The 15146-nt window shown below is 40.6% G+C and overlaps 1 protein-coding gene across 2 annotated transcripts in view; it reads right to left on the bottom strand.

The window, feature by feature from the left end:
* LOC120403911 (complement receptor type 1-like) overlaps positions 1 to 15146 on the bottom strand; it is a 626098-nt gene that overhangs the window by 342412 nt on the left and 268540 nt on the right. For both annotated transcript variants that reach the window (XM_039535862.1, XM_039535863.1), the window contains 5 exons: positions 12790 to 12984; positions 10441 to 10534; positions 9386 to 9471; positions 8388 to 8582; positions 5936 to 6130 (listed from right to left, as the gene is read on the bottom strand). In XM_039535862.1, the coding sequence (XP_039391796.1) occupies positions 5936 to 6130; positions 8388 to 8582; positions 9386 to 9471; positions 10441 to 10534; positions 12790 to 12984 (765 nt within the window). The remainder of the gene's footprint in view (positions 1 to 5935; positions 6131 to 8387; positions 8583 to 9385; positions 9472 to 10440; positions 10535 to 12789; positions 12985 to 15146) is intronic.

Raw genomic sequence — 15146 nt, 5'->3', positions numbered from 1 at the left:
GGGTAGATCCATTGACTGCAACTGGCAGCAATTACAATTAAAAAGCAACATAATACACGGGAAAAAGGATAGATGGCATAAATTATGAAAGGTAAAAAATCTATATGGGGAGCTAATGACATCAGTGAAAGAGACACAACTGGCATGGTTACAGACAGTAAGGAGAAGGTTTTGAAGTTCTTTAGGAACAAAATAAATCCTACTGTAAGAGAACGTACCCGTGTCTACACCCTAGAGACTGCTGTTATAATCTTTGAACCAAGTATGCCCTGTGAGGTATCTGACCATTTATAGTTTACTCGTCAATACTGTCCTGATAAAATGTATGACAACACCGTTATAAGATTTCCCTGTATAATGTTAACTCATGTTGCAAACCACAGCACAAGTAGGCAAACAGCTCTGTCTCAAAGGAATGCTTGCTCTGCTTAATTTGCATTTAAGCAGTAAAGCAGTCATCAAGCAGGAAGAAAGAAAAAACTCAAAAACAAGGAACAGCAGCAGGGAAGATCTTTCCCTATAGACGTTTTGTCAGCTGGGAATGTTTTCCAAGGGGCAGGGCTGCCACTGTAAAAAAGGAGGCACAAACACTCCCAGGCACCTCCTCCCTCTCACTCATCCACTGCACGAGAAGAGACAAAGGAAGCAGTCACTAAGATGAAGAAGGGGTCCTCACCTAAGAAGTTGGGTCAGTAAGACTGCTGAGAGTATGTGGTAAGAAAAAGCTTGATTTTGAATTTAAGATAGTTTGTTAACCTGGGCACCAGTTGTGTTTTATCTTGACTTCTCTTGTAACCATTTCGGACTTATGCCTCATTACTTGCCTTCACTTAAAATCTCTTTGTAGTTAGTAAACTGGTTTGATCTAATCCAGTGTGTTTAAATTGAAGTGTCTTTGAAACTCTATTTGGGTGACAAGGTGTGTGCATATTAGTTCTATTGAAGAAATGGAGACTTGATATGAATTTGTATTGTCCGTGAGAGGGCTGGGCAATACAAGACATACATTTCTGGAGGGGAAAAAAACAAAACAAATACTAGGAGTTTGTTGTGGTCACCCTGATGTATAACCCAGGCTGGTGAGAGCCAAGGTGTGGCTGGCTGAGACCTAGCTGGGAGTGACTTTCCCATTGGAGGCTGCTTGTGAACAGTCCAGACTGTAGCCTCCAGTAGCAAAGCATTGTAACGGGCACCCCAGGTTAGAGGGCAGGGGTGACAGATTCTCCTTAGTCTGGATGATACATTCAGTATACCGCGGCTTGTAATGGTACAAACCTGTTACTAAATGGAGATGATAAAATAATGATGCAGGAAAGGCAGATGTTTTCAGTAAATATTTGCCTTTTGTAATTGGAGAGAAGTACGACAACAGTCTCATCACAAGAGTATGAAGAAGTACTTTCATGTCTATTAGTAATTAAGGAGGAAGTTAAACTGCATCTGCTAGGGATAAACACTGTTAAATCAAACTCTTGGGATAACTTGCATCCAAGTATCCTAAAAAGTTGGCCAAGGAGATCTCTAGCCCACTGACTAACTTTTAATTAATCTTAGAGTACAAGGAAATTCTTCCATTCTTCTTGAGTGCTGATCTTGTGCCAGTATTCAAAAAGGGCAAGCAGAAGGATCTAGGAAATTCTACACTAGTTAACATGATCTCACTCACAGGCATAATAATTTAAAGGTATTGTGGGATTCATTAATTCCACGGGCAACTCTTTTCTGATCCCTTGTGCAGTGTAGGCCAAATTTTTCACAATTCATAAGGAATTTAACAGAAATATAATTAATACCAAATCAATAAAGTTAAGCACATTTGTCTTTGCCGGACAAGGTTCTAAGTGTCTCATCCTTTTTTGAATCGTACCATGTTCTTTGCCTCCATTTTGTGGCAGTATGTTCTATAGACTTGTTATGCATTTTGTAAATATTTGTTATTAGTTTTCTTGATACAAGAATCCTGGTTTTAGACAGCTAAAAACTTCATGTTCCTCAGTCAAGCTCAGTGGAAGAGCTTTTATTTGCCCCTTCAAGAGTTTTTTGTGATGCTTTCTCCTGCAGTAGACTTATTCCCTAAAAGAATGAACTGTATCAAAAATCCACTATATCTATATGAAGTTCAATATAGATACACTGTATCCATGCAAAGATAAAGTTAGCACTTTTTATGACTGTACTGGGAAAAATCTCTCAATGCAGACAAGGCACGTGAAAATTGTGACCTATTTACTGAGGCCTGATAGATTCAGCAAAACAAGTCCCGCTGAAGTCACTTAAGAAGGGACTTAAGAACGCACAAAGTGCTTTGCTGAATCAAGGCCTATATATAAAGTATTTTCTCAAGCCAGCAGGCCAGAGTAGATGAGTCTAAGGCTATTCAAGAAAGTCCCATCAGTATTCAATATGACAAATTAAATAATTTAAAACATATGTACAAGAAAGCAGACTTAAGGTTCATCAGTATCCAACTGTATATCTCTTTACTAGTTACTGTAGTTCTGCATTTACTAGGGACTTCTGCATGGAATATTGCATATATAGTCTTTAGATGAGGAAACTTGCAAAAATCTTATTCTACTCTTATGAATGAAGCCAAGAGAAGTATTCTCTAAGTTTTGTTATAAATTAGTATTTTGACCAAGTTTGTAACACATTATTCGATACTGGGTTTACTTCTAGTACAGTGAATTCAGTCTGGCTGAATTCTATATTTCGTTATCAGGGATAGAGCAAGTACAATTTTTCAAAGACAGACAGACACAATTATCACACCAAGTGTTTTACTGTATTGCTATATTTGTGATGCTCCCTATACTATCAACAGGAAATACTATGAACACGATGAATTTAACAACACTACATTGTACTTGTCCAGTGTTCTTTGGCACCCACTTTGATAAAGTTAAAAGATGTGACATGGCAAGAACCAAGATCATTAGGGAAACTAAAGAGGGTTAAAGCTTAGATGTCCTTTATTTTATACCACCATTTAAAGCTGACCCACGTAGGTAGAGTATCAAATTCCAGTAACTTCACTGGTGTGCACTGAATGCCTCCCAGTCACAGGACCATTATGTGGACAGTGGGGTTTCTCGTAGAGAAGATCTGCACTATTCATAAGTTTATATCTACTATTACATAACAAGATATTCAGCAAATGGCCTAAAAACCAGGAAGAAATGTGGTAAATCTATTCCTCCTCTTAATCCTATTTGAAAGTATTCGGCACAGAAGGCTGAAGTCACTGGAATTTTGTATTTTAGCTGATCTTAAAGCAGCCTACAATTTTTAAAGTCAACTACTAATATAACAAAGAACTGTCCAAAATGGATTTAGAAAGCGTTTATGGATACCAGTGTTGAACTGTGAACCACTTACCCAATAGAAGAGATTTCTAACTGTGTCAAGATGGCTTGCACATCAGTTGAAATGGAAAAGTAACAAAGACACTCACCTACACAAAACTCAGGGTCTACTGACTATCTTGAATTTGCAACACACAAATGATTTTATTGGGGACAATTTGGATGTACTTGTTTTCATTACAGCCTTGAAGCTAGTTCACTGAATGGCCTTGATACAAAAGTGCAATACATTAAAATTTTACACTATTTACCATGTATACAACACCCTGAGCATGTATGGTAATGTAAGGTAAGTACATTGTGTAAAACAGGACATTCCATCCCATTGGCAATATTAGGAGGAGGAGGAGAACAAGAAATCGTTGACAGAAAAGAGAACGGAATCATAAATATTAATGCGCATTTCAGTTACAGTTGAATTGTAAAGATTAAGTAAACATTTGTTTACAATTCCTCCCAAAAAGGGGGAAAAATTAACCCTTTGAGAGTGTAATTCATACTCTGTTGTAACAAAATGTGAGGCATTACCTTCTTTAGATTTACAAGACTTTCTGCTTTCAAACTTTTCTCCACTCCCAACATCCATTCATCCAGAAGATTTTTGGATCCATTGAACAAATCCCGGATAACAGTTTTATCAGACCACATCCCTCCCTCACATTATATTTAAGGAGCTGAGACTCTTTGATTGACATCCTTGAAAGACAATAGTTGCGCTTCTACAATGTTCCAGAAGCTGAAAGCTTAAATTAGAACTTTCCTTCTAACTGCAGCTGGTTCTAGACCAAATGGTTATAGCCTGGTTGACAGATCCATCCCAGGCGGTGTCCACAAGGACAAAAGCGTTAAAGCAAATAAATTGGGAAGAAGTTTTAAGACTGGGTTTCACTCCGAAATAGCCTCAGATTTTGAGTGTGGAGTCCAGGGTTGGTTGCTTGGTTTTGAGGGGAAGGGAGGAGAATTGTTAACAGGGAGGAATTACACTAAATAAACAAAAGTTGGATGAAAGACTTCAAAAGCAGCAGAGATTATTTGTAAAAGCAGCAGAGTCCTGTGGCAGCTTGTAGACTAACAGAAGTTATGGAGCATGAGCTTTCATGGTCGAATAGAGATTATTTGGTGAGGAATGAGAAACTAATCGAACCCCACCATCCCAAGAGTTCAGGGTTCAATTGTGTTTAGGTCATTAGTTGGACTGGAATCTATACACCAGACAGCAAGCCCAAGAGGAATGCTCTGTAGAGATAGAGGGGGCTGTGGGGTTTTTTTGTTTGTTTGAAATGTGGCTTCTACAGAAGGCACCAGCAACACAATGGATCCTCCTACACTTTCATCATGTCTCCCCCTTCCCAAAAATATCTTTATGATCGACATAATCTAAATTGAGTGAATATAAAATACACATGAAAACTCTGTAACTGGGGCCAGCTCTGCAGAAGCAAACAAAAAAAAAAAAAGGCCTATTATGTTCATAAAGTTACTTCCTAATTGGGCATGCCAGACTACTTCAGTCTAAGACTGCACAAGAAATTCACGTCAGTATTAAGATATAGCCTATGTTTGTCAAACAGAATATAATACATACATGCAAAGCCTGATACTTGACTACAGCAGGTACCAAAATGTATTTTAAAATAAAGTTGCCCATACCCCGATTGGGGTGACGGGCATGAGTGAATGAGTGTATACAACTTTGGATCTTTCCCTTTAAGACGACGTTACCCATACAGTTGGGTGCTGTGCTGTATGTAGACTATCAGGCCCCTCCCACAACACCCTCCACTAAACTGCACGAGTTAAACATTATCATTGTATGAAGCTATCTACATACAATGATATTCTGGAACTGAACTTCCCCGCTTTGGGGAGAGTTTAATATTAAAGTAGTGAGGTGACCAACCTGCCTAATACCTCTGAAAGAGCCTCCACCCCAGCTGTTAGGCTGGGTAACTCAGCAAGAATAAAACCAAATTGTTGCAACTGCTTGAATACCAAGTACATAAATGCATTGTTAGCTAAATGCAATAGTGTGCGTGAGCACTGCCATCACCAAAATGAGGACTGTACAATGACCTTTATTTCCCCCTCCTAAGAACTTTATGGCTGTGATATGAACTCACAGAAGCCTGAGCCTTCACTGCCAAGGAGCCCTCCCAGAGAGTTCTGAAAAATAGGATTCCCAAACAATCCTCCTTGTAAGCCCCTCTGTCTCCCTCCCCTTTAGCATTGAGTAGTAGGGTACTGGCATAAGGTAAAACCTTAGTTTAAGAGCTTATCTCCACCTAAAATCAACTGTTTGTAACATGAGAATTAACTGCAACCTTGGAACGCTGAAGGGAAACAAAAAATACAGGAGGTATTAGAGGCAAAAATGGTTTCCAGGAATGATTTATGACGTGTCCGTTATTCTTCAGTTTTCCAACAGTAACTAGTTTTCGTGATACGTATTTAGGGGGACTAAGCACTAACTGAATCTCCTCAGGTTTATGGGTTTACTTACCAATCAAAATATAGTTTTTCCTGGGAGGAGATGGTAGAATAAGAAGAGGATAAAAACAGACGCTACTAACCTTTGCATTCAGGGGCAGGCCCACTCCACTCTCCATTGACATTATCTTTCATTGTACAATGAATGGAGGCCTCTCCAATAAGAGAGAAGCCCTTGTCACATTTGTAAGTTACCGCTGAGCCAAAGGAAAACTCTTGTTCACTCTGACCAGTATGGGATCCATTGGCAATATCAGGAGGTGGAGGACAAGGTATTGCTGAAGCAAAGAATGTCAACATGGAAATTAAAGGTTACATTGAAGGTACACTGAAGAGAGTTTCACTAAGAAAGTTGTCTCAGATCCCCCCAGAAAGCTTTTTAGACATTTGGAAGTGTAAATTGTGTAAAACAGGACATTCCATCCCATTGGCAATATTAGGAGGAGGAGGAGAACAAGTAATCATTGACGGAAAAGAGAACGGCATCACACATTTTAATGCACATTTCAGTTACAGTTGAATTGTAAAGATTAAGTAAACATTTGTTTACAATTCCTCCGAAAAAGGGGGAAAAATTAACCCTTTGAGAGTGTAATTCGTACTCTGTTGTAACAAAATGTGAGGCATTACCTTCTTTAGATTTACAAGACTTTCTGCTTTCAAACTTTTCTCCACTCCCAACATCCATTCATCTAGAAGATTTTTGGCTCCACTGAACAAATCCCGGATAACAGTTTCATCAGACCACATCCCTCCCTCACATTATACATAAGGAGATGGGAGTCTTTGATTGACATCCTTGAAAGACAATAGTTGTGCTTCTACAATGTTCCAGAAGCTGAAAGCTTAAATTAGAACTTTCCTTCTAACTGCAGCTGGTTCTAGACCAAATGGTGATAGCCTGGTTGACAGATCCACCCCAGGCAGTGTCCACAAGGACAAAAGAGTTAAAGCAAATAAATTGGGAAGAAGTTTTGAGACTGGGTTTCACTCCAAAACAGCCTCAGATTTTAAGTGTGAAGTCCAGGGTTGGCTGCTTGGTTTTGAGGGGAAGGGAGGAGAATTATTAACAGGGAGGAATTACACTAAATAAAAAACAGTTGGATGAAAGACTTCAAAAGCAGCAGAGATTATTTGGTGAGGAATGAGAAACTAATCGAACCCCACCATCCCAGTGTTCAGGGTTCAATTGTGTTTAGATCATTAGTGGACTGGAATCTATACAACAGACAGGAAGCTCAAGGGGAATGCTCTGTAGGGATAGAGAGGGCTGAGGGTTTTTTTATTTGTTTGAAAAGTGGCTTCTACAGATATCTATACATATCTCCCCCTTCCCAAAAATATCTATATGATCGACATAATCTAAATTGAGTGAATATAAAATACACATGAAAGCTCTGTAACCGGGCCGGCTCTACAGAAGCAAAAAAAAATTTTTTTAATGGCCTATTATATACATCAAGTTATTTTCTAATCAGGCATGAGCGACTACTTGAGTCTAAGACTGCACAAGAAATTCACATCAGTATTAAGATATAGCCTATGTTTGTCAAACAGAATATAATACATACATGCAAAGCCCTGATACTTGACTACAGCAGATACCAAAATGTATTTTAAAATAAAATTATGGAAGTTTGGATCTTTCCCTTTAAGAAGATGTTACCCATACAGTTGGGTGCTGTGCTGTACGTAGACTATCAGGCACCTCCCCCAACCCCCTCCAGTAAACTGCATGGGTTAAACATCATAATTGTATGAAGCCATCAGGAATTTGGGTCAAGCTATCTACATACAACGATATTCTGGAACTGAACTTCCCCGCTTTTGGGAGAGTTTAATATTAAAGTAGCGAGGTGACCAACCTGCCTAATGCCTCTGAAAGAGCCTCCATCCCAGCTGTTAGGCTGGGTAACTCAGCAAGAATAAAACCAAATTGTTGCAGCTGCTTGAATACCAAGTACATAAATGCATTGTTAGCTAAATGCAATAGTGTGCGTGAGCACTGCCATCACCAAAATGAGGACTGTACAATGACCTTTATTTCCCCCTCCTAAGAACTTTATGGCTGTGATATGAACTCACAGAAGCCTGAGACTTCACTGCCAAGGAGCCCTCCCAGAGAGTTCTGAAAAATAGGGTTCCCAAACAATCCTCCTTTTAAGCCCCTCTCTCTCCCTCCCCTTTAGCACTGAGTAGTAGGGTACTGGCATAAGGTAAAACCTTAGTTTAAGAGTTTATCTCCACCTAAAATCAACTGTTTGTAACATGAGAATTAACTGCAACCTTGGAATGCTGAAGGGAAACAAAAAATACAGGAGGTATTAGAGGCAAAAATGGTTTCCAGGAATGATTTATGAAGTGTCCGTTATTCTTCAGTTTTCCAACAGTAACTAGTTTTCGTGATACGTATTTAGGGGGACTAAGCACTAACTGAATTTCCTCAGGTTTATAGGTTTACTTAGCAATCAAAATATAGTTTTTCCTGGGAGGAGATGGTAGAATAAGAAGGGGATAAAAACAGACGCTACTAACCTTTGCATTCAGGGGCAGGCCCACTCCACTCTCCATTGACGTTATCTTTCGTTGTACAATGAGTGGAGGCCTTTCCAATAAGAGAGAAGCCCTTGTCACATTTGTAAGTTACCGCTGAGCCAAAGGAAAACTCTTGTTCACTCTGACCGGTATGGGATCCATTGGCAATATCAGGAGGTGGAAGACAAGGTATTGCTGAAGCAAAGAATGTCAACATGAAAATTAAAGGTTACATTGAAGGTGAACTGAAGAGAGTTTCACTAAGGGTAGGTCCATACTTACCGCACGGGTCGACGTGGTGAGTTCGACTTCTCGGAGTTTGAACTATCGCGTCTAATCAAGACGCGATAGTTCAAACTCACCACGCGCTCTGGTCGAATCCGGAACTCCACCACCGCGAATGGCGGTGGCGGAGCCGACCTTGGAGCCGCGGAGTTCGACCCCGCTGCGTCTGGACGGGTAAGTCAGTCGAACTAAGGTAGTTCGACTTCAGCTACGCTATTTGCGTAGCTGAAGTTGCGTACCTTAGTTCGACCCCCCCCCCCCCGGTAGTGTAGACCAGGCCTAAGAAAGTTGTCTTAGATCCCCCTAGAAAGCTATTTAGCCATTTGAAGGGGATTTAACATTGCATTTTAACATCTGAAGCAAATTCTGAAGGTTTTTCTGCTTTTAGGCTTGACCGAACCCGGAACATCCACTGCTCAAGGAGAATGCTCCATAAAACACCACCTCAGGAAAATGACCTTAAGATAGTATGTCCCTTCCCAAACAGTGACAGGTGAACAATCTAAAAGGGACTCTTTTTAAAGAAGAAAAATAATTTTGTAGGAATCATCCAAACACCATAGTGAACCACAGTATGATTTCATTCCTCCCCGCAACTCAACTGTCATTTGGATTAAATGCCAAAGAAAGAACAGACTGACTCCGCTGAAGCACCAGCTATGCTGCATCATCTCCAGACGTGAACTGTTCTTAAGACCATTGCATTAGTTTACCTTGGCAATGTGGAAGCTCCTTATCCCAATTAACTCCATTTTCCGCAACCACACATTGGGCAGAAGTCGTTCCAATTAATCTGTACCTAAAGAAAGAAAAAAGGTTCAAGTTTGTTACTCATGTGAGCAAAGAACTAGTTAACAGTCCAGAAAGATGGAACATGGTTTCTTTCTGCCAGTAGGTGCAGACAAACTATTGGAAAAGGGGTACAACTAACATGATAGGACCAAGGAACACTAAGGCCAGGTCTATACTACACATCTATATCGGTACAACTATGTTGCTCAGGGGTGTGAAAAATCCATACCCCTGAGTGACAGTTATACCGGGCTAACCCCCCACGTGGACAGTGCTATGTCGACAGGAGAACTCCCGCCAACATAGCTGCTGCCTCTTGGAGAGATGGATTAACTATGCTGACAGGAGAGGCTTTCCCATCAGTAGAGGAGCAGCTTTATATACAAGAGTACAGCTGTGCCACTGTAAGTGAAGACCAAGCCCTGTGTAGTTAAAGGCAAGAAAGAGCTACAGACCAGAGGATATAGCTCCCCAAAGTGTTAACAGGAGAGAGTCGCTTCTGGGCTATGCTTATCAGATGCTTGGGAATACCTATTAATCCTCGGCAAATTATCCCTCTTCTAAATTAGAGATTTTTGCACTCCTATCTCCAGTAGGTGACAGAAGGCCCTACCTCCTCTGCTACAGAACTCTTCAAATACCCAGAAAACTAGTTAATTTACAGATCACATGACCCAACCCCTACAGAATGATCTCCTGAGGCCTCTAGGCTGAGATCTTCAAAAGCATCTGAGCGAGTTAGGTGCCCATCTCCCACTGCATGACAACCGTAGCCGGGTGGCTATCTATTTTCGTTCAACTCCTTTGAAAAAAATCGCAGGTGTAATTCTTAACAAGGGACCAGCCCATGGTCACAGATGTATAGCACACCACTCACTTATGTTCTTGAAGTTAAGCAGCCTTTCTACTCTCATTTTGCCAGACTTCACCAGCACAGGTTCTGTTAATTAGTCAAAAGAAGCAACTTGCCACTCACCCTTCATCACAGGAGAAGTTTGCTGTTGCACCAACCTGGCGATCCTTTAAATGAACCCTGCCATTTTCTAGTTCTAGTTGTTTACATGGTATTCCTATAAGAGAACAAGACTAATATTAGCGTTACCTCATATTACTTTACTGGGAAAAAGGGGACATGCTAACTTGCACTCCCTAACATAGCAAATACCATGGCAGATCAAAGTCTGGGAGTTCAAGATCTGTCCTGTACGGTAGTGGTCACCATCAAAGGCTACAGAGGAAATCTTACAACCCACATTTATGGATAATTTTGTAACATGCCCAGGGGAAGTGAGAAGCAGCAGAAGCGGGATGATGCTTCCTAATCCCACACAGGCAGTGGTTGCCTTATATCCTAAATCAAGAGAATTAAAATCCGCTTGCAGATTTAGTTTCATAGTTGCATAGACTCTAGGACTCAAGGGACCTCGAGAGGTCATCGAGTCCAGTCCCCTGCCCTCCTGGCAGGACCAAATACTGTCTAGACATCCCTGATAGACATTTATCTAACCTACTCTTAAATATCTCCAGAGATGGAGATTCCACAACCTCCCGAGGCAGTTTATTCCAATGTTTAACCACCCTGACAGTTAGGAACTTTTTCCTAATGTCCAACCTAAACCTTCCTTGCTGAAGTTTAAGCCCATTGCTTCTTGTTCTATCCTTAGAGGCTAAGGTGAACAACTTTTCTCCCATCTCCTTATGACACCCTTTTAGATACCTGAAAACTGCTATCATGTCCCCTCTCAGTCTTCTCTTTTCCAAACTACACAAACCCAACTCTTTCAGCCTTCCTTCATAGGTCATGTTCTCTAGACCTTTAATCATTCTTGTTGCTCTTCTCTGGACCCTCTCCAATTTCTCCACATCTTTCTTGAAATGTGGTGCCCAGAACTAGACACACTACTCCAGCTGAGGCCTGACCAGCGCAGAGTAGAGCACAAGAATGACTTCTCATGTCTTGCTCACAAAACACCTCTTAATGCATCCCAGAATCATGTTTGCTTTTTTTGCAACAGCATCACACTTTTAACTCATATTTAGCTTGTGGTCCACTATAACCCCTAGATCCCTTGCTGCCATACTCCTTCCTAGACAGTCTCTTCCCATTCTGTATGTGTGAAACTGATTGTCCCTTCCTAAGTGGAGCACTTTGCATTTGTCTTTATTAAACTTCATCCTGTTTACTTCAGACCACTTCTCCAATTTAGTAGAAGTTCAAATATTCCTATTGTACATGTGAAGGCCCAGATCCTGAAAAATCATATACATAAACGTATTTGTGTGGGTAGATCCATTGACCGCAACTGGCAGCAATTACAAATAAAAAGCAACATAATACATGGGAAAAAGGATAGATGGCATAAATTATGAAAGGTAAAAAAATCGATATGAGTTAAAGACATCAGTGAAAGAGTCACAGCTGGCATGGTTACAGACAATAAGGAGAAGGTTTTGAAGTTCTTTAGGAACAAAAGAAATCCTACTGTAAGAGAATGTGCCTGCGTCCACACCCTAGAGACTGCTGTAATAATCTTTGTACCGAGTATGCCTTGTGAGGTATCTGACCATTTATAGTTTACGGGTCAATACTGTCCTGATAAAATGTATGACAACACCGTTATAAGTTATAAGATTTCCCTGTATAATGTTAACTCATGTTGCAAACCACAGCACAAGTAGGTAAACAGCTCTGTCTCAGAAGAATGTGTGCTCTGCTTAATTTGCATTTAAGCAGTAAAGCAGTCATGAAGCAGGAAAAAAAATAAAAGGCAAGAACAGCAGCAGGGAAGATCTTTCGCTGGGAATGTTTTCCAAGGGGCAGCGCTGACACTATAAAAAAGGAGGGACAAACACTGCCAGGTACCCCTCCTGCCTCTCACTCTGTCCACTGCACTAGATGAGACAAAGGAAGAAGCCAGTAAGCTGAAGCAGGGGTCCTCCCCTAAGAAGTGGGTCAGTAAGACTGCTGAGAGCGTGTGGTAAGAAACAGCTTGATTTTGAATTTAAGATAGTTTGTTAACCTGGGCACCAGTTGTGTTTTATCTTGACTTCTCTTGTAACCATTTTGGACTTATGCCTCATTACTTGCCTTCACTTAAAATCTCTTTGTAGTTAGTAAACTGGTTTGATCTAATCCAGTGTGTTTAAACTGAAGTGTCTGTGAAACTCTATTTGGGTAACAAGATGTGTGCATATTAGTTCTATTGAAGAAATGGAGACTTGATGTGAATTTGTATTGTCTGTGAGAGGGCTGGGCAATACAAGACATACATTTCTGGAGGGGAAATGGTAGAATAAGAAGGGGATAAAAACAGACGCTACTAACCTTTGCATTCAGGGGCAGGCCCACTCCACTCTCCATTGACGTTATCTTTCGTTGTACAATGAATGGAGGCCTCTCCAATAAGAGAGAAGCCCTGGTCACATTTGTAAGTTACCGCTGAGCCAAAGGAAAACTCTTGTTCATGCTGACCAGTATGGGATCCATGGGTGATATCAGGAGGTGGACGACAAGGTATTGCTGAAGCAAAGAACGTCAACATGTAAATTAAAGGTTACATTGAAGGTGAACGGAAGAGAGTTTCACTAAGAAAGTTGTCTTAGATCCCCGTAGAAAGCTATTTAGCCATTTGAAGGGGACTTAACATTGCATTTTAACCTTTGAAGCAGATTCTGAAGGTTTTTTTTGCTTTTAGGTTGACCGAACCCGGAACATCCACTGCTCAAGGAGAATGCTCCATAAAACACCACCTCATGAAAATGACCTTAACAGAGTATGCCCCTTCCCAAACAGTGCCAGGTAAACAATCTAAAAGGGACTCTTTTTAAAGAAAAAAAACAATTTTGTAGGAGTCATCCAAACACCATAGTGAACCACAGTATGATTTCATTCCTCCCCCCAACTCAACTGTCATTTGGATGAAATGCCAAAGTAAGAACAGACTGACTCCTCTGAAGCACCAGCTATGCTGCATCATCTCCAGACGTGAACTGTTCTTAAGACCATTGCATTAGTTTACCTTGGCAATGTGGAAGCTTCTTATCCCAATTAAGAAGAATTAAGATCCACTTGCAGATTTAGTATAAGTTCAAATATTCCTATTGTATATGTGAAGGCCCAGATCCTGAAAACTCATATACATAAACATATTTGTGTGGGTAGATCCATTGACTGCAACTGGCAGCAATTACAATTAAAAAGCAACATAATACACGGGGAAAAGGATAGATGGCATAAATTATGAAAGGTAAAAAATCGATATGGGGAGCTAAAGACATCAGTGAAAGAGACACAACTGGCATGGTTACAGACAGTAAGGAGAAGGTTTTGAAGTTCTTTAGGAACAAAATAAATCCTACTGTAAGAGAACGTACCCGTGTCTACACCCTAGAGACGGCTGTTATAATCTTTGAAACAAGTATGCCCTGTGAGGTATATGACCATTTATAGTTTACTCGTCAATACTGTCCTGATAAAATGTATGACAACACCGTTATAAGATTTCCCTGTATAATGTTAACTCATGTTGCAAACCACAGCACAAGTAGGCAAACAGCTCTGTCTCAAAGGAATGCTTGCTCTGCTTAATTTGCATTTAAGCAGTAAAGCAGTCATCAAGCAGGAAGAAAGAAAAAACTCAAAAACAAGGAACAGCAGCAGGGAAGATCTTTCCCTATAGACGTTTTGTCAGCTGGGAATGTTTTCCAGGGGGTAGGGCTGCCACTGTAAAAAAGGAGGCATAAACACTCCCAGGCACCTCCTCCCTCTCACTCATCCACTGCACAAGAAGAGACAAAGGAAGCAGTCACTAAGCTGAAGAAGGGGTCCTCACCTAAGAAGTTGGGTCAGTAAGACTGCTGAGAGTATGTGGTAAGAAAAAGCTTGATTTTGAATTTAACATAGTTTGTTAACCTGGGCACCAGTTGTGTTTTATCTTGACTTCTCTTGTAACCATTTTGGACTTATGCCTCATTACTTGCCTTCACTTAAAATCTCTTTGTAGTTAGTAAACTGGTTTGATCTAATCCAGTGTGTTTAAACTGAAGTGTCTGTGAAACTCTATTTGGGTAACAAGGTGTGTGCATATTAGTTCTATTGAAGAAATGGAGACTTGATATGAATTTGTATTGTCTGGGAGAGGGCTGGGCAATAGGAGAAGTACATTTCTGGAGGGGAAAAAAACAAAACAAATACTAGGAGTTTGTTGGGGGTCACCCTTCTGTATAACCCAGGCTGGTGAGAGCCAGGGTGTGGCTGGCTGAGACCTAGCTGGGAGTGACTTGCCCATTGGAGGCTGCTTGTGAACAGGCCAGACTGTAGCCTCCAGTAGCAAAGCATTTTAATGGGCACCAGAGGTGAGAGGGCAGGGATGACAGATTCTCCTTAGTCTGGATGATACGTTGAATATACCGCACCTTGTAATGGTACAAACCTTTTACTAAATGGAGATGATAAAACAATTATGATGCAGGAAAGGCAGATGTTTTCAGTAAATATTTGCCTTTTGTAATTGGAGAGAAGCACGACAACATAGTCTCATCACAAGAGCATGATGAAGTACTTTCACATCTATTAGTAATTAAGGAGAAAGTTAAACTACATCTGCTAGGGATAAACATTGTTAAAATCAAACTCTTGGGATAACTTGCACCCAAGTGTCCTAAAAAGTTGGCCAAGGAGAT

The sequence above is a fragment of the Mauremys reevesii genome, linkage group 4 (genome assembly GCF_016161935.1).
Source record: "Mauremys reevesii isolate NIE-2019 linkage group 4, ASM1616193v1, whole genome shotgun sequence".
Classification (NCBI taxonomy): domain Eukaryota; kingdom Metazoa; phylum Chordata; order Testudines; family Geoemydidae; genus Mauremys; species Mauremys reevesii.
Note: the sequence above shows the minus strand (reverse complement) of the source record. Positions and strands in the feature narration are given on the sequence as shown.